The 19247-nt window shown below is 39.0% G+C and overlaps 1 protein-coding gene across 2 annotated transcripts in view; it reads right to left on the bottom strand.

Moving 5' to 3' along the window:
* Positions 1–652: 652 nt before the first annotated feature.
* LOC149244914 (NADH dehydrogenase [ubiquinone] 1 alpha subcomplex subunit 8-B-like) overlaps positions 653–19247 on the bottom strand; it is a 128572-nt gene continuing 109977 nt past the window's right edge. Inside the window, exon 2 of one of the 2 annotated variants that reach the window (XM_089457600.1) lies at positions 653–1063. In XM_089457600.1, the coding sequence (XP_089313726.1) occupies positions 928–1063 (136 nt within the window). In that variant the 3' untranslated portion in view covers positions 653–927. The remainder of the gene's footprint in view (positions 1064–19247) is intronic. The other variant, XM_089457601.1, reaches the window with a different exon arrangement.

The following is a 19247-nucleotide window of genomic DNA, read 5'->3' as shown; positions in this document are numbered from 1 at the left end:
CACATTTAAACCTTGAATTCAACATTCAACTATAAAAATTATAAAACACTCTTACTGACAACTTGAACAATTTTTTTCATATACTTGCCCTCTATATATGCCATGAGAAGAGTGACCTCATTTTGTATAAAAAAACACAACAATACTACTCTGTAGCCTTTTCTATTTATGGGCTGCCGAACAATTCTACCGTTAACAAGTTCTATTTTCCATCATTTTCTATATGATGACTCTCAGTCTTTACATTCAATGTCCTTGCATCCATTACTAGCTTTGAAAACAAGGAGATTATGAGAATATGCGTTTTGCAGTTGTAATAATAATCTAGATGCCTGAGAATTAATGTAATCTCCTCTCAAATAATGAACCCAAGGAATCACAGTTATTTCCATAATATATTGAACCAGAAGAATTACAACTATTTTTGCCAGGCAATAATTTGGGAACAAAAGTCCAGTAAAGACAAATAACTCAACTAAATTCCTGCATGTTATCAGAATGCCGTTAGATGATATAGTGATACAATCTACATACACAAATATAAGTTGGGCAATCTGCATGCACAGAATAAAACCTGCAGTGGAAACAAATTGGTCAATGGCAATGCCTTGTCAAAATTGACGGGTATCAATTTATTGTAGAAAAATTGTACTGTGCCAAAAGAGAATATCTCATTTTTAATCACTAATTTAAAATCAAATATTTTGACTCTTTTCATTCAATCCGGTGGAACTAGTTCATGAACTGGAGGTGAAGAAACAAATTGGTCAAAATCAGTCCCTTATCAAAATTGAAGGGTATCAACTTATTGTAGAAAAATTTTACTGTGCCAAAAGAGATTCTCCTCTTTAATCAGTAATTTAAAATCAAGTAGTTCGATTCTTGTCATTTGATCCAGTGGAACTAATTCATGAACTGGACATTTAATCAGTCACCCAATGAGCAAGCTGCTTCAAATTGCTTTTGCTCCTTCCGACATAACTCAAACTCATTGGTATAATAGTACATACAACCAGAATATGAATCTAACTCCTTCGGGCATTTTGCATGAAGATCTTTCAACCTGTAAGAAACATATTTGAAAATGTTATGTGCTTATCATCCAAGCCAAGCACATTAAGGCTAGGTAGAAATATGAAAAATATAAATAGTCTCAAAGCAACAAACTTATGCACAATAAACATATAGCATCAGCCCAGATTCAGCATTTTTTATATATAAATGTGAATTTAATTATCATATGCATGAAAATGGAAAATTGCAGCATGGTATGAAGATCCTTGTAAAAATGTCAAATGCACACAACAGGCAGTATTGTGTCGATAAATCCTAGCAGTTTATGCATGCTTGCAAGATTACATAATTCTTATAAAGTATGCATACCAGGCCCACTTATACCAAAAAAACATACTCTGCAACAAAAAACCAACAAATTTGGCATCTTGTGTAATCAACCTGGTCTTGTAATCCAGTTTTTATTCATTCGTCCTATTGCACGCTTAAGTTCACTCGCAATAGGGAATTCAAATCTTAAATGCACAGAACAACCAATCCTTCCATCATTCCCCAATATATGGCATGCATACCTCTTCTGTTCCTTGATATTTACCTATCAGCATTAACAAAAAATTTAATACATTTCCGGATCTTGGAGTAGCACATATTACTGACCCAACATGCTGAAATATGGCCCTCTTCTCCATATCATGTTCTGGGGGGTTTAATGACTATATGAAAGGGATTTAGCTGTTACAGGTTGCCAGTTGGAGTGACAGACGCACCATTCAAAACATTAGTGTTACTCAAGGCTGTTAGACCAGCTATTTTTAGTAGGTGAATTATTGTAATACCTATGTCACACAGTTCAGGTTCAGCAACGATTAAGTTCGATTCCAACTCAAACTTTTTATGACAGTCAGATGAGGTTCACGATTATATATATAAGTTTTAAATTATATAAATTTACACTAATTTACATCCTAAAAATATTATCTACTCTATTATTTTGTAAACCTCATATAAGTTAATAGTATATATAACTTAATTTATGCTCCAGGCAATTCTAGGGCTAGGTCGATTGGGGCAGCAGCAGATCCCATTGCAAAACTTCCAGCAGAAAATCCCACAGATGACCCAAAGTCAAAGGGAGTACCAGTTTGGTTCCCAGGTTAAGTTGCGTCATCAAAAGATCAAGATCAAAAACCTGCATCGATGACGGCACAATGGCACACATATATGGAGATCAAGAGCACGTCCCAAATTTAGTTCCAGTGAATTTCAGCGAATTTAGATCCAGTACTAATGAAAACAATATTCTTTCTGTTCAGCCAAATGTAATGGGCGAATCTGTAAGAATTTGTCCACATTTGTTAAAAATTCATCCCATTTCAAACTTCTGTGCATACAGAATCTAATTAACCTGCCAACCCATTTCAAACCAAACAGAGGAAAGCGAACCCAACCCAGATCTGAACATTTTGTTGAGGTTCACTGAACCTCGAGATTCAAGTTCGGCAAACCCTGTGATGTTATGTCATACCATAATTTTAATTTTTGATCAATTACAAAGTACAAACCCTTCTTTTTAACTTCAATAAATTGCATAATTGTGTACCTTACACTACGTAAAATAAGAGACTACATTTAAATGAAGTAGAAACTACATTTAATATTTTGCTCACCCTGTGAATACCATTGGCATTCAGTCTTCTCAAATTCCAATATGGTATCAGAACACCAGTGCACCACGTGGTGTCGTCTAGATATTAATATATTTGTTTTGGACCCAAGGGCCACTGTATTTTTAGCCCTCATTTGCTTTTTAGATGGGCTTTATCTCTAAAGCTGACTGTGTGGGTTTTTTTCCCTCTATGATCAGTTTATTCTTTGGATAATCTTATCCCTAGCATCCACGTATTTTCATCACTTCAGACTATATGTACTCTTCTGTAAAATACCCAATAGTATAAAGGATATATCAGTGAAAAACGACTTCAATTTTGTCAAGTAATTGGCAAGTCAACTTGGCAACCAGAGTGGAAACTTGGGTCAAAACTCACTAAATTATAGTCAAATGAGATTTTCCAACGTTTTCAGCAGATTTGCAACAATATGGAGTCCAAAAAAATGCTGGGAACATGGCAGTCTGAAGTTTCGGATTAGAAATGTATCATAGGAATACATTATTACACGTATTTGAAAGATATTCAGCTGTTCTTTTCAGTGGTATTACTTTCTACAGATGCAACTAACAGTAATGACATTTTGTTGTTTTTCCTACGTTGCACAAAATTTGAAAACCAGTGCAAGTTTCTGAAATGGGAACAGTATAAAAATGTGACCCCTAAAAGTGTAATATCCCCATTTTCAGTTTCCCTTATGATGCGGCTAGGATGGATTTCGAGGTGTTGGAAAATGCAATATGGCAGCTATTAATTCAGATTTTCCTAAACCTTAATATTTGCTTGTGAGCTTTACTTATCTTCTTGTCTTTTCTTTATTAGTGTTGGAAATACTGAGAGGGGGGGTGAATCAATATTTCTTTTACAATTGTTATTTTTTATGCCAGTTAAGATCACTTATAACTAGAACACAAAATGAACAATGATATAAATAATTTTATTAATCAATGATGAGGACTCCAATCCTCTTTTTACAATAAATCAAGTACAACAATAGTTTAGGGCTCCAACCCTAGATGAAGACTCCAATCTTCAATCAACCAGGCTCCGACCTGCACTGTGCCAAGCTCCAACTTGGACTTCAACGAGGCACCAACCTCTAGGGCTCCAACCCTATCCACTGGTCCAGGCTCCAACCTAGTCTTTATGAGGCTCCAACCTCTAGGGCTCCAACCCACTGCTTCAATTCTTCAATAATGAGTACAAGTTGTTCTTCAAGGCTTCCCAAACACTTCTGCAATAAGCCTTGACAGTTTCTTCTCCAAGGTATCTTCAACAAGTCTTCAACAGTCTACTAGTTCATCGATGACAACTTTGATTCTCAAAAGGTGTCTCCACAATTCTTCATTTCTACACAGGAAAACTTCTTCAAAGACTATTCCATGAGGCCTTCAAAATCCTGCTACTAATGTTTTTAAGTGCTCTTCAACTATACTGCTACAAGTGGCCTTCAAGAATATTTATAACAGTCCTTCAACAATGCTTCAATAATTTCTCTAAAGGTCACTTCAATAGGCTTCTTTCAAGGCGTATTAATCTGCAAGCTCCAAAATAAGCACACGTAAGCTAACCTATGAAGATCTCAGGACCGAACTCACAGGTCTGACTTCTGAAATTCAATAAGTTCTGAAATTGTGTCTGCTACAGGTCCGAGGAGAGTGGCTGCTACAGGTCTAAATGCTCCTCAGATCATCTTCACTGGACTACAAGTACATGAATTGGTTTTTCACAAATATCCTGCCCTTCTATTGTAACAGATCTCCAAGTCTGAGTGATACCCAAAATGCCACTGTGCCGTCCGAACTTCCACACTCAGATGTACCAAATCTTGAGTCAGGTCACAGTCTTCAATGAGATTCTACAGGACCGTAATACAGGTCTCCAACTGCTTGCAATGGTTATAAGTCTGCACGGATTGCTCTAAATCGAGTCCTCCACAAAGTCGAGTCATAAATATCCACAAGATTAAGTCTTCAGACAACCGAATTGTTTGTAGCCATTCTGAAAAGAATACCAACAGAATCTCTGCAATTTTAAGCACAGGTCGAAGATATTGAGGTGTCGTATGCAGGTCCGTAGTCGTTCTTCAATGTGTATTCTTCACAGGTCACAAAAAAAGGTTCAATCGTTCTGTAATGCATTCTGTAGGAAGCCTATCTGTAGTCCGAAAGAATATATAGAGACTTTTGCTGCCTTTTTCTTCTAATGGTTTCGAAGCACAGATGCAACCAACAGTTTTTAACATTTATGCTTCTTAAGTTCACGAGGTGTGAACTTTTTCTTTTGTTTATTCTTCACCGAGCTCACTATGTGCAATCGAGGTATTTCATCCTTCCCTTTTATATGTGTTTCGACACTGTTTTGGAGAAGCCGACATGAAGGGTTGAAGCCAACCTTTATATTAATTTTTTAAAGTTAAATTAAAATATTTTGATGTCACATTTTTGTTTTGGCAGCCAACGAGAGGAATGAACCTTGTAAATATATATTTTAATTCCTTAATGTTTTTAGGAATTTTGTATAGGAGCTAGGAATTGGGATTTTAATAGGAAACTGGAATAGGGTAATAAATAAAAATTTTAAGGACAAGGTCAGAGTTTTAGGATTTTATTGTTTTATTAGTGTATACATTTAGGACTTAGGGTTTCTAGGTATTTAGGACTTAGGGTTTTTAAGGATTAGGATAAGGGTTAGGACAAGGGTTAGGGTTTCTTCACAAGAATTAGGGTTTCTAGGGCATTTTATTAATTAGGTTTAGGGTTTTAAACTTTTATATGAAGGGTTTCAACAATTAGGGTTTCTTAAAAAGAATTAGGGTTTCTAGAATTTATGATAAGGACTTGCTTTTAGGGTTTCCAAGATAGGAACTCCAGGGTTTCTTCAATAGGACAATTATGAAAATTTTATCTATTGCAACTACTGGAGATTATTCTTCTAACTCAAAAATTAATTCTGCAATCTATTTGCTTACGGCAAATAACAAATAAAATCACAAGCTGAAATTTTCACCATAAAAATACTACGGAAAATAAAATATTGGAAACAAAGAAATTCTAGCACACACACAATAAAATTGACACAGTTATTTTTGGACAATTGTCCCCAGAAAAACCCAACTCGGGAAAACCGGTGCAGCAGATGAGAGTTTTATTATTAATGTTCAGCGGCAATTCTGAGTACAATAATTTAGACAATTCTGAGGACAATAATTTAGATGCCCAACTGGCAATCTAATGTAAAGAAAACACTGGCAAAAATATTGTGAGAATTTTTCTCACCCCACAGCGATTTTTCTGCCTCTGAAATAGCTTCACTGACCTTTGCGCTAAAATGCCTGCGTCAACCTCTGCGCAGTCCCTACGCTGGCCCTCTGAAGGTTTCGGCCTTCCTTCGACTCTTCCGGGAACTGAAAAACGTTCTCCCAAAATGTTGCTTCTTTCCTCTTCCTCTTGCTACTCACCTTATGGCTCTATATTCTCTACTGAGCTGCTGCTACTGAGAAAATCGAAGTGCCTAGGCAACTGAGTATCTGCACTGGATGATCTCCACCATTACATCAACTTTCTTTTATAATCCATTGTTGGAGCACCAACGACCAAGTTTAAAATCTAATTGTTGGAGCACCAACGACCAAGTTTAAAATCTAATCAATGGCTAGGATCATTTTTGGGTCGATCTGAGTGAGTTTCTAGATGATTCTTGCCTTATCTCAACTAATACTGATTAATTAACCATATTCCCTAAGTTTAGACTTAGGAAATATTTGAAAATTGGTTAATAATCTAATTGAGAAACTTCTAGGCGAAATTTCCAGAAAGGATTTCTTGGTTTTGGAGATCTCATGTATTCTAGCGTCTCTGCAAAATTTTGTGGCTAGAACACATCCGATGCTACAAAAAGTAACACTCCCTCTTAGTGAGGAATGTGTTCTAGTGTTGCTGCCCCCTATAGCAACACCCTGACTCTGTATCATCTCCCGTCACGCTGCTGATGTTTGGTTGTTGCTAACCCTACCATACTGCTGCCAACATTGCATCAGCAGTGCAACTCCCTCTCATCTGTTGTTGCTCCAACTGCAACATCCAAAATAACCTGTCTCTGCTACTGAAACGGGTTCTCCATCATACCCATTTGTTCTCTGAAATAGACGAACTTAGCTCTCCCTAGAGCTTTCGTAAGTATATTTGCAACTTGCTCTTTTGTGGGAACATACTGTAGTTAGATTGCTCCTTGTTATACACAATCTCTGATGAAGTGACACTGAATATCGATGTGCTTCGCCCTGTCATGAAACATTGGATTCTCAGAGAGCTTTATGCAACTCTGATTATCAAAATAGACACTAGTCACCTCCATCCTTTGCCTGAACAAGCTCACTACCAGCGTCCGAAGCCATATAGCTTCGAACATAGCTGTGCTCACTGCCATATACTCTGCGTTTGTAGAGCTCAGTGCTACTGACTTCTGCTTCCTGCTACACCAAGAAACCATCCCTGATCCAACACTGAAGCAGTACCTGAAGGTACTTTTCCTGTCCACTGAACTACCTGCCCAATCTACATCTGTGTACCCACAAAGTCTGACATCATCCTCTCAAGTATATTTCAACCCATACTCAACTGTGCCGCGAATGTACCTTAGAATATGCCTCGTTGCTGCCCAATGTACCCTTTTCGGTTCCACCATGAACTAACTAAGGGTATTGACTGCGAAGCAAATGTCTGGCCTAGTGTTGACCAGATACATGAGAGACCCAATGAGCTGTCTATACAAGGTGGGGTCGACATCCTTGTCATCTGATGCATCTATCTTCTTCCAGTTGGTAATCATGGGTGTAGACATGGGTCTGCAATCCTGCATTCTAAACCTCTTCAGAATATCTATAGCGTATCTTCCTTGCCCAAGGAAGATCTCCCCATCCTTCTGCCACACCTCCAATCCTAGGAAATAGTGCATCAACCCCAAATCCTTCATGTCAAATTTTGTTGCCAAGTTTCTCTTGCAATCCTCTATGAGCCCTAATGATCCTATCAAGAATAGATCATCCACATACAAAACTAGAATGAGAGGCTCATCCTCCACCATCAAATAGTAAAGGTTGGGATCTGCATCACTCTTGACGAACCCCATCTGCTGCAAGTAGGTGTCAATTCTACCATACCATGCCCTAGGAGCCTGCTTGAGCCCATATAGAGCCTTCTTCAATTTGCACACATGTGCGCCTCTCCTAAGTCTCAAAGCCCTCTGGCTATTCTATGTACACTTCCTCCTCTATCACTCCGTTCAAGAAGGTTGCCTTGACGTCCATCTGGCAAATTTGCCATCCCATCTAAGTTGCTAGAGATATAATTGACCGGATAGAAGTGTATTTGTCAACTAGGGCGAAGGTTTCCTCATAATCTATCCCTTCCTTTTGTGCATACCCCTTTACCATGAACCTAGCCTTGTACTTTTCCACATTGTCGTCTGCCGCATACTTGATCTTATAGATCCACCTCGAACCTACAATTGATCTGTCTTCTGGCCTGGGCACTACCTCCCAAACATCATTAGTCATGACAGAGCCATATTCTTCTACCATGGCATCTATCCACAGTTGATGATGCTATGCAGCCTCCTGAAAAATTGAAGGTTATGCAACCTAAGCTACCAATGCTTTGTACCTGTCAGGCTGTCTACGCTACCTCTTGATCGTCCTGGGAGTTCCAATAAACTCCTCTACATCTCTTACTATCTGACGAACCTCTCTACTGGCTCAACCACTCGTTGTGGGAGGATATGCCAGCTCCTCATCATGTCTCTGCTGCTCCATCTGTTGAGAACTCCTGAGATTTCCTGCACCTGAGGAAATACTAGTACTGGTCACAGTGCTTGACCCTTGTGACTATCCTCCTGCCTGTCCCACTGGTTGTCCCTGTGGCTACCCCTGTTGCTGGACTAAAGGAGCTTCTATTGACTGATTCTGATCACCCGCAGGCATCTCACGAGACCCTCCTGGAAGCTTGGTCCTCCATGAACTTCACATCTCACCTTACTGCCATCTTCCTACTGCTAGGAATGTAGATTATGAATGCCTTTGAGGTTTCGTTGTACCCAACAAAGAACCCCTTCTCTGCAATCTGATCCAGTTTGTTCCTTTTATCGTCTGGCACGTGACAATAAGCAATGCTGCCAAAAATTCTGAGGTGGCTGACTTTTGGCTTCTTCCCTGTGAAGACACCTTCTGGCATTTTCTTCCCTAATGCTCTATGAGGAATCCTGTTCTGAATATACACTGTCGTGTTAAATGCTTCTACCCACAGAAATTTGGGTAGATCCTAGTCATATAACACAGCTTTTGCGACTCTAACAATGGTTCTGTTTTTTCGCTCCGCTAGACCATTTTGTTGTGGATTATATGGAGTTGTCCATTCTCTCTTGATGCATTCCTTCGAACATAAATTTGTGAAGTCTTTATCAATGTATTCTCCACCATTGTCTGAGTGAAGCACCTTGATATTCTTCCTTGTCGCATTCTCCACGAGAGCTTTAAACTCTCTGAAACGATCGAAGACCTCATCCTTGGTCTTCAAGAAGTAGATCCAAGTTTTCCTGGAATGATGATCAATAAAGGTGACAAAATATCCGACACCGCTAAGAGCTCTAATGGACATCGGGCCACAAATATCTGAGTGTATAAGTCCTAACACGCCACCAACTCTGTTGTCACTCCTTGGAAATGCCGCCTTTGTATACTTCCCAAGTATGCACCCTCCGCACACATCATCGTGTTCGGTTCCAAGTTCGGGAACCCCTATTACGATTTCTTTGAGCATCTAGAATGCTCCATGATGTAGATGTCCCATCCTCCTGTGCCATAATTCATTCAACTCCTTCCTATAGCTACTATTACTACCTATCAATGCCATTGGAGAATCGATTTGTAACCGTTACAATCTATTACTTCAAACTCCAATCTGTCTTACCTTTTTCCAGCTCGGGTGTTTGACATACACTTTCTTCCCTATGAAGTGAACATCATACCCCTTATCCTGTAACTGAGATACTAAAATCAGGTTCATACCCAATCCTGGCACATGCAATACATCTGAAGCGTTGGTGCTTGCTCCTGACTCCCCCTGAAAATCTATGGTACCTCTCCCTGTTGGAGTACATTTCATTTTGTTTCCCATAGTAATCTGGAAATCCATATCTTGCTCTTTATAGTTAGAGAAATATTCTCTAACCCCTGTCATGTGAGTTGAAGCTCCACTGTCTATATACCAGACTCCCTGTGAAGTTGATCCTGCTAAGCAAGCGAATTTGTCTTCCAATCTGGAAGACAAATCTGAAGTCTCTTGAATGTTACTTCTGTCCATGGCTATACTAGAACAATTTTAGTGTGTTATTTCTCTTTTTCTCCCGACACAGATTCTACTCTACAGCCTGCAGCAAAAACTCTTTGCGTCCAACTAGGATTTTGCTCAGCAAAAAAATATGAGCTTCAATTTCTCCCTCTGACTGCTGGAATCACTAATCTGGGTAATTCGATTTTCCTGCCTCACTTCAACTCAAAAATCGAACTACTGCCCTAGTAACTCCAACTGCCTGTTTTGGGCTCTGCGCAATCTCTTTGGGAATTTTGATCTGTTGCTCCCTCTAAACAGCGAAATTCCTTTCTGCTTCCGAACTTCCCAGCTAATCAATTAAGCTCTGATACGATGTGAAAATTTTATCTATTGCAACTACTAGAGATTATTCTTCTAACTCAAATATTAATTCTGCAGTTTATTTGCATACGGCAAATAACGAATAAAATCACAGCTGCAATTTTCACCATAAAAATACTGCGGAAAATAAAGTAATAGAAATAGAGAAATTCTAGCACACACAATAAAATTGACACAGTTATTTTTGCACAATTGTCCCTAAAAAAACCCAACTCGGGAAAACCGGTGCAGCAGATGAGGGTCTTGTTATTAATGTTCAACAGAAATTCTGAGTACAATACTTTAGATGCCTAGCTAGCAATCTAATCTAAAGAAAACATTGGCAAAAATATTGTGAGAATTTTTCTCACCCCACAGCGATTTTGCTACCTCCGAAATAGCTTCACTGACCTTTGCGCTAGAATGCCTGCATCAGCCTCTGCGCATTCCCTACGCTGGCCCTCTGAAGATTTCAACCTTCCTTCCTTTGACTCTTCCAGGAACTGAAAAACCTCCTCCCGAAATGTTATTGTTTTCCTCTTCCTCCTGCTACTCACCCTATGGCTCTATCTTCTCTGCTGAGTTATTGCTACTGAGAAAATCGAACAGCCTAGGAAACTTAGTATCTACACTGGATGATCTCCACCATTACATCGACTTTCTTTTATAATCCACAGTTGGAGCACCAACGACCGAGATTAAAACCTAATCAATGGCTAGGATAATTTTTGGGTTGATCTGAGTGAGTTTCTAGATGATTCTCGCCTTATCTCAATTAATATTGATTAATTAACCATATTCCCTAAGTTTAGAATTAGGAAATATTTAAAAATTGGTTAATAATCTAATTCAGACACTTCTAAGTGGAATTTCCATAAACGATTTCTAAGTTTTGGAGATCTCATGTATTCTAGCCTCTCCACAAAATTTTGTGGCTAGAACATATCCGATGCTACAAAAACTAACAATTAGGGTTTTGAAATCACTAATAATGTTAGGGTTAAGGTTTGCAAGATAATGCTCTTAGGGCTTCATCAACAATCAATGCTAGATTAGGTTAGGGCTTCCAAGCAATTTGGATTTAGCAATCTTCAAAATGCCATATTGACATCAATGACAACTTTGACCAACAATTAGATCTTTTCATGAAACAAATATCAAGAGCAGTAAAGTAAAGACAATAGACACAGAAATTAGGCTCCAAGCCAGGGCAAAACCCCTCCAAGGGGAAAACCCAGAAAATCTCCTCTTCTTATAGAATTTGCTTCAAATGAGACAATCAAGATCCAAATCCTAGACCAAGTCCTCCTTCAAGTACCAAGTGAGCCCTTTACGAAAACCCTTCCAAGTAGATCAAATCAACAAGGTTCAATCTTGCATCAACCACCTACAACTTGGACCCCCAACTTTCACCCTGCAACTTCAACTTCTCGCTTCGACCTACAACTTCGACTTTAGCTGTTGCAGAAACCCTAAAACAATTCTTCAAGAGGTCTTACTTGAGCAAGATGATGTTTCCTAAGAGCAACGAAGTCAAATCAGTATATTCACTCTTCCAACAACTTGATCCTACAACTACAATTTGAATCTGCAATTTTGGCCTTCCTAGAAGCTACATAAACCCTAGATTTTGCATGTGTGAGAGAAATGGAGCCCAAAAATAAACTTTCCTTCTTCGATTCTCCTTGTCTTCTAAACCTTTGCTCTTCCTTTCTTGCTTCTTCTAGCTTCAAATCGAATTTCTTGAGAGATAGAACTTGTGTGTGTGTATGTCCCAAATGAAGCTAAAAGAATTCCCTCTTTTAGGTTGAATTGTAGTTGCCACGGCCGACTTGTACTTTGGAGGTTTCCAAGACTTTCTAGACTCATTATAAATTCTTTTACAAGATACATTTTGCCCGGAAGTGTCTTATAATCATGATGTTGACTCTCTTGACTCATGACAATAAATCCTATGACCTAACAAACCCTAGAAGCATGAAGAACATGCTTTTACCTAGAAGACCATCAATAAGGAGCATGAAACCCATGCTTTAAAATAATAACTTTTTCTTTCTTCTTTTGTTTGTTTACATAAGATACATATTGAAATGAGTACAATAACAATTATGAAGACTGAAACTAGTTATATTTCCAACACCAAGGTTGGTGACAGCCTGGTCATGGGAGCGATATTTAGTTATCAGTGGGCCTAGAGAGTTTTGGAGGAGTTTTATGGAGTCCGATAGGGATCACTTGCAACATTTCATCATCAGGGCCAATGTCACACAGCGTATTCTTGGTTCTCCTTCATTCCAACAATTCTCATAAAACGGAGCTATTACTGAGCACATATTAATTAAATACACTTAAGGTATCATTTTAGGAGGAATATTTGATGAAACACCTTAGTGTAAGAGCTCATTGGTACCGGAATGAAGAGATCTACAAGATGGGATGGTGAAAAGTGACTTTTAGTGGGATTGTCTAGGCAGATTTACCGTTTTCCTAGATTAAAAGTGACTTTAATTAGTCACTCAATTAAATAAAGAAAGGGAAAATGCTTAATTGAAGAAAAAGGCCAGAGGGAAAAGTGATTAAAATAAAATAAAATAAAATTCACTTAATAAAGGGGAGAATCTTCTAGAATGGAAATAAAATACTTCTAGAAGGTTGGAGAGAGATCCATTTGATCTTTAAAAGGAAGGAAAGGAAATCATCTGGGACATCTTGGAGTTGAATAGTTTTCTTATTGGATAGGTTTGGTGTTAGGATATTCCGACACATAGGATATAGTTAAGTTCAACTTGGTCTAGTATAGAGTTAGGTTAGAGTTAGGTAAAGTGTGTTTCTTTACCGTTGTACATTTTGTAACTTACAATCCGACGGTCACGATATGTAGTGATCCGACGGTTCACTCTCACCTCGGTATTACCGACACTTGATCCGTGGCTTGACACCCGATTGGTCCATGAGTTCTATTTAAAGCGCATGGAGGGTCATTGTTCGGGAAATCCGTGCATGAGAGAAGCTTATGTAAATTTTCATTCTTTGATTAATAAATTGCCTGTAGTACCCACGTTGGGACAGGCCGTGGACTGTTTCCCTCCTTGCACTTTGAGGGTTTTAACCACGTCAAAAATACTGGTGTATTGATTTGAGATCTGGTTGTGAGCGGTGTCCTTTTGGTGTTCTTTCTGAGGAACTTACCCTGTAAATTCCTACATGGTATCAGAGCTATTTGAGGGCCGCGTCCGTTGGTGATCCAAATCTGAAGCCGGTAGAACTGCATGCGGCTGTCGTTTCCTAGATCTGCTGTTTCTGACTGCTTTCGGGCCGAGAGGACTGCTCTGTTGCGTTCGGAGCATCTGTTCCAGTGAGGAACCCCTTTCGTTTCACGCGAAAAGGTTTCCGGTAGCCCTAGCTGCGTCATTTTTCAGATCGGGAGGTATACAGTGTTTTTTTGCAGTTTACTGTTATTTTCTCTCTGCTTATTTCGGTCTCAGTTTATTTAGCCTTTTTTTTTTAACCGGATCTATACCTTTCATTTCTGTGTATGCTCTTTGCCCTGCGACTCTGTGCGATCTGGGCAAATCAGAAACAGAAAGGAAGGATTTTTCTCATGCGTATGCTCTTTTCCCTGCACCTTAGTGTGATCTCGGAAAATCAGAAACATTGAGAAAAATATTTAGTTTTTCGGCTAAAGCTAAATTTGAGATTTTTTTTTTAAATTTCTAGTTTTTTTGCTAAAGCTAACTTCGAGCCGCAAGGTTCGTTTTTCTTTGCATATTCGTGTTGGGTTTTGTGTTTTGTGTTTTGTAGGGAAAAAGAGCTTTCTCAAGGCAAGCACGCAAACCAAGGCCCCCCCCCCTCTCTCTCTCTCTCTCTCTCAAATTTTTTGTATAGATCAATTGGTTCAAAGCTATTTTAAGAGAGAAGAGGTCTTGGGTTCAAGTCTCCATTTTGTGGGGGCGGATTTTTTTTCATTCCCGCACATTCGCGCACTTTGCCGGCAACGTCAACAATTTTTTTTCAGAAAGCCATAACTTCTTCATCCGGAAGCCTTTTTCAGAGCCGTTTTTTTTAAAACCGCCTATTTTTTCGAGATCTATCCATTGGAACACTTACTTTCAGCATCTTCAGCTTCAGTTTTTTTTTAAAATGGAAAGTCCATGCCAAGTCATTCTTGACAGAACTAACTACTTCCAATGGGTAGCCTACATGGAAGATTTACTTAGAAGTAAAGGTCTCTTCAGAATAGCCACAGACCAAGAGAAGAAACCAAAAGATGAAGACAAGGCTGCAAAATGGGAAAATAGACAAGATCAAGCACGTGGTTTGATAGGGATGTCTATTTCTCCTGATCTTAGATTCCACATTGCAGAACTTGAGACTCCTCATGAAGCATTAGAAAAACTTGCTAAAGTTTTTGGGATTAAAAATGAAATTAGAGCCCATCAACTTGAAAATGAGCTGCTTACTTTGAATCCTAATAATTTTTCTTGCATTGAAGATTTCTTGTCCAAATTCAAGACCCTTAGATATCTCTTGGAAGGTGTTAAAGTTAAGAAAGAAGATGGTAACCTTATTTATTCCATCCTTACTAAATTGGGACCAGCCTACTCTGTATTTGTTTCCACTTTCCATTCTACAAGGGAAGCTTTCATTTGTCAAGGAAAAGACTACAAGGCCCCTTCCTTTGACTCCTTTTGTGATTCCTTAATAAGAGAACAAGAAAAACTCTTACACCTTGGTCTTCTTAATCTTGGAAACTCTTCCACGAAAGCGTTAGCCGCCCAGCAGCAACCAAATTCAAAGAATCCTAAGAAGTCATATCCTCAAAAGAATGGTCCTAAACCATCTCAGCCTCAAAATGAAAGATCATTTCAGCAAAATGATAAGACCAATAAAAACAAATGGAAGAAGACTGATAGACATTGTAACTTTTGTAATCGAGATGGCCACTTAGAATCTAAATGCTTTAAGAAGATGGAAGCCTTGGAAGCCGCAATGAAGAAACATAACATCCATGTGGAGCCTACTTCAACTTCAACTTCCGGAATGGCACTTTCTGCATGTCGTTGTCAATCATCTCAGTCTGGTTATGCATTAAATGTATCTTCTTCTTCTTCTCATTCTCATGAGTGGCTCATTGATTCTGGAGCCTCTTATCACATGGCCAAAAACCAAGCCATGTTTTCTTCTTTAAATGATTGTAACACCAAAAATATATATATTGGTGATGATAGATCTCTTAATGTTGTAGGGACTGGAACTGTTCATCTAGACAATGGTCAGTTTAATGATGTATTATGTGTTCCAACCTTATCCTGCAACCTTCTATCTGTCTATCAGATAACTCATTCAGGTGAAGGTAAAATTGTTGAATTTTCACCTCATGATGTTGTAATCAAGGATCTAAAAGATCCTAAACAGATTCTAGCTACTGGTCTTGCTGATGATTCCAAAAGGTTGTATAAGTTTCACAACTTTGGGTCATCAAATCTTCCCTCAGTATTTGTTGCTCATAATGATGAAGTGAGCAAACTTTGGCATGAGCGATTTGGTCACTTAAACTATCGCTCCCTTCAGCATCTATGTAAAGAAAATATGGTGACAGGTCTTCCTATGGTATCTTGCAGAGATGGTGTTTGTTCCGGATGTGTACTCGGAAAACATCATCGGGACAGTTTTGACAAACGTGCCTCTTGGCACGCCTCAGCCCCTTTACAGCTTGTGCACAGTGATTTATGTGGTCCTCTTCCTGTTGCTTCATTCTCTGGCTGCAAGTACTTCTTAACTTTCATTGATGATTTCTCCAGACGCACTTGGGTATACTTCTTAAAACTCAAGAGCGAAGTATTTAACACTTTTTTGGCCTTCAAAGCCTTTGTTGAAAAACAATCTGGACATCAAATTCTTAAGCTAAGAACTGATAATGGTGGAGAATATGTTAAAAACACATTCATCAACTTTTGCACCGAAAATGGAATTCAAATGCAACATACTGTTCCATACACTCCACAACAAAATGGTGTAGCTGAAAGGAAAAATCGCACCTTAAAGGAAATGGCTAATTGTATGCTGCAATCTAAAGGACTCAGTCTTAGTTTTTGGGCCGAAGCAATTAATTGTGCAAATTATATAATCAATCGCACTCCTACTAAGGTTCTAGAGAATATCACTCCAGAAGAAGCTTGGAGTTCCATTAAACCAGATGTAAGTCACTTTCGTGTGTTTGGAAGTGAAGCATGGGCCCATATTCCAGATGAAAAGCATAAAGCTTTAGAACCTAAGAGTGAGAAATGTACTTTTGTTGGATATTCTGAAGATGTAAAAGGTTACAGACTTATTCCATTTAAGTCCAAAAATGTTATCATTAGAAGAGATGTAAAATTTGATGAAAATAAATCGGTCTGCGAGCCTAGTCCGGCGGATGTGCCACCTCTTCCTATCTCTTCTACTTTTGAAAACATTTCTTCTTCAAATGATGAAAGCGAGGATGATAATCCTCCCCCACCTTCTCAGGATCCTCAACTTCCAAGATGGGTCCGTGCTACTCGGGATGCAGCAGGTGATCTTGCCGGTGATCCTACAGATCAGCGACGTACACGTTCTCAGTTTGAAACAGCCTCTTCTTTACTGGCTCAAGCTCCAGTAAATCATGATCTTGACACTTTTGCAGAAGCTTCAGGCCATCCACATTGGGAAGCAGCTATGAATGAAGAATATCATTCATTGATGACAAATGATACATGGGATCTTGTTCCTCTACCAAAGGGACGCAAACTTGTTAGATGTAAATGGGTTTACAGAACCAAGTATGGACCAGATGGGAAAGTTGATAAACATAAAGCTCGTCTCGTTGCTAAGGGCTTTTCACAGGTTGAAGGCATTGACTACACTGAAACCTTCTCCCCTGTTGCCAAAATGAACTCTATCCGCCTTGTTCTTTCCCTTGCTGCCTCTTTAAAATGGGAAGTCCATCAGATGGATGTTAAATCTGCCTTCTTGCATGGGGACTTGCAGGAAGAAATCTATATGGAACAACCCATTGGCTTCATACAAACAGACTCCAGCCTTGTTTGTCGACTTAAGAAATCCCTTTATGGCCTCAAGCAAGCTCCTCGGGCTTGGTATGCCAAAATGGATAGCTTTCTTTTAGAATCTGGCTTTTCTAGGTGTCATTCTGACAATACTGTCTACACCAAGAAAGTGGGCAACTCTCTTATCATCCTTGTTCTTTATGTTGATGATCTTATTCTTACTGGTAGTGATCCCAACCAATGTTTTACAACTCGGACTCGGCCGAGGATCGACTCCGACTCGGTACTCGGTAATGACTCGACCGGCTCGATTTCAATGACTCGGTCGTTGTAAAAAATACATTAAATATTTATTTTTTTTATAAAAAAACATAATTTTAAATATTTTAAACATAATTTTAAAGATTTTCATTCAAGTTTCCAAATACACAACATTATAATATACATGGAAGACAACATATGATCAAAGTAGGCTCATGAACCAATCCATTATATCAAAATGGTACGGTGGTACCCAATGGCAATAGTAAATACATAGTCAACTGTAGTCTGTCATACATGATCAAAGACTCAAGAGTCAAAACAAAATACAAATAACCAAGGAGGCTAGTAGCTACTGCCAGAGGAGCCAAGATCATCTCGACCAATCTCTGGATCATCATCATCAGAGTCAGACAAGGGGCCCCATCAATGACCAGTACTAGCTACTGCTAGAGTTGCCAACATCATCTAGCTCAGTGTTACTTGGGAGCAGGAGCGGAAGTGGGGAGCGAGAGCGAAAACGGGAGCAGAAGCGACATTTTCAGAAGCTCCAGGTTTGAGAGCGAATCCCAGAGGAGTTCAACAACCAATGTCACTAACATCAAGGTACACAGAGGGATTGGTGCTCTTGATTAAATACGAGTTCCATACCCTAATACATGACAAAATTCAATGGAAACATTGCAATCCTCCAATCCTAAAACCCTGAAAAAATGATAAGTCTGCTGGATTTTGAATGAAATCTAAAATTCTACTTTCTCCATATGAAATCCAATGAGGCTGGAACCACTCTTAAACATCCTGAGTCATTTCATGGTAATGTTAAAAATTTAAGTAAAAGGATGAAAATGAAGATTAAGGAGAATGTCACTTTTACTTTAAGAATTTAACATTACCATGAAATTTGAACATCATATCAATACTAAGAGAGGGGAATGGACCCCAAATAGCACTTAACCAATTTAGAAAACACCTTGGAGTCCCCAACAATCAGCCAAATGTTAAAAAGTTAAAAAAAAAATAGAAAAATCGTTGTTTCTTTGGGTGACTGGCTGAATTTAATGACTCGGCCGAGTAGATGTGCAAAACGGCCGGGTTGGCCGAGTCATGCAATAACTCGACCGAGTCAGTCATGACTCGGCCTCCCGGACTGGTTTTTCTACCGGGTCACTCCTCAAGGCTTCAACTTGGTTCGACTCGGCCGTTTCGGTTTCGAAACGGCCGGTTTGTAAAACAATGATCCCAACCTTATAAACCATGTGAAGTCCAGCCTTAAAAAGAAATTTGAAATGACAGACTTAGGACACTTACACTATTTTCTCGGTCTTCAAGTCTTGCAATCCCAGGAGGGTATTTTCCTTTCCCAGTCCAAGTATGCTTGTGATATCCTTCGTCATTTTCACATGGAAGACTGTAAGCCAGCCCCTTCTCCCTTTCAGTCTGGAGTCAAACTTTCAGTCTCTTGTACTTCTCCTGAAGTTGATGCTACCTTATATCGTCAACTTGTCGGAAAACTCTTGTATTTAACCCATACTCGTCCTGATCTTTCCTTTGTTGTTGGCCTTGTTGCTCGTTTTATGCAAAACCCCCGT

This window comes from Pinus tabuliformis, chromosome 7 (genome assembly GCF_031772625.1).
Source record: "Pinus tabuliformis cultivar Carrire ecotype Pingquan chromosome 7, CPIR1, whole genome shotgun sequence".
In the NCBI taxonomy this organism is placed as follows: domain Eukaryota; kingdom Viridiplantae; phylum Streptophyta; class Pinopsida; order Pinales; family Pinaceae; genus Pinus; species Pinus tabuliformis.
This window is presented reverse-complemented; position numbering and strand designations above follow the sequence as displayed.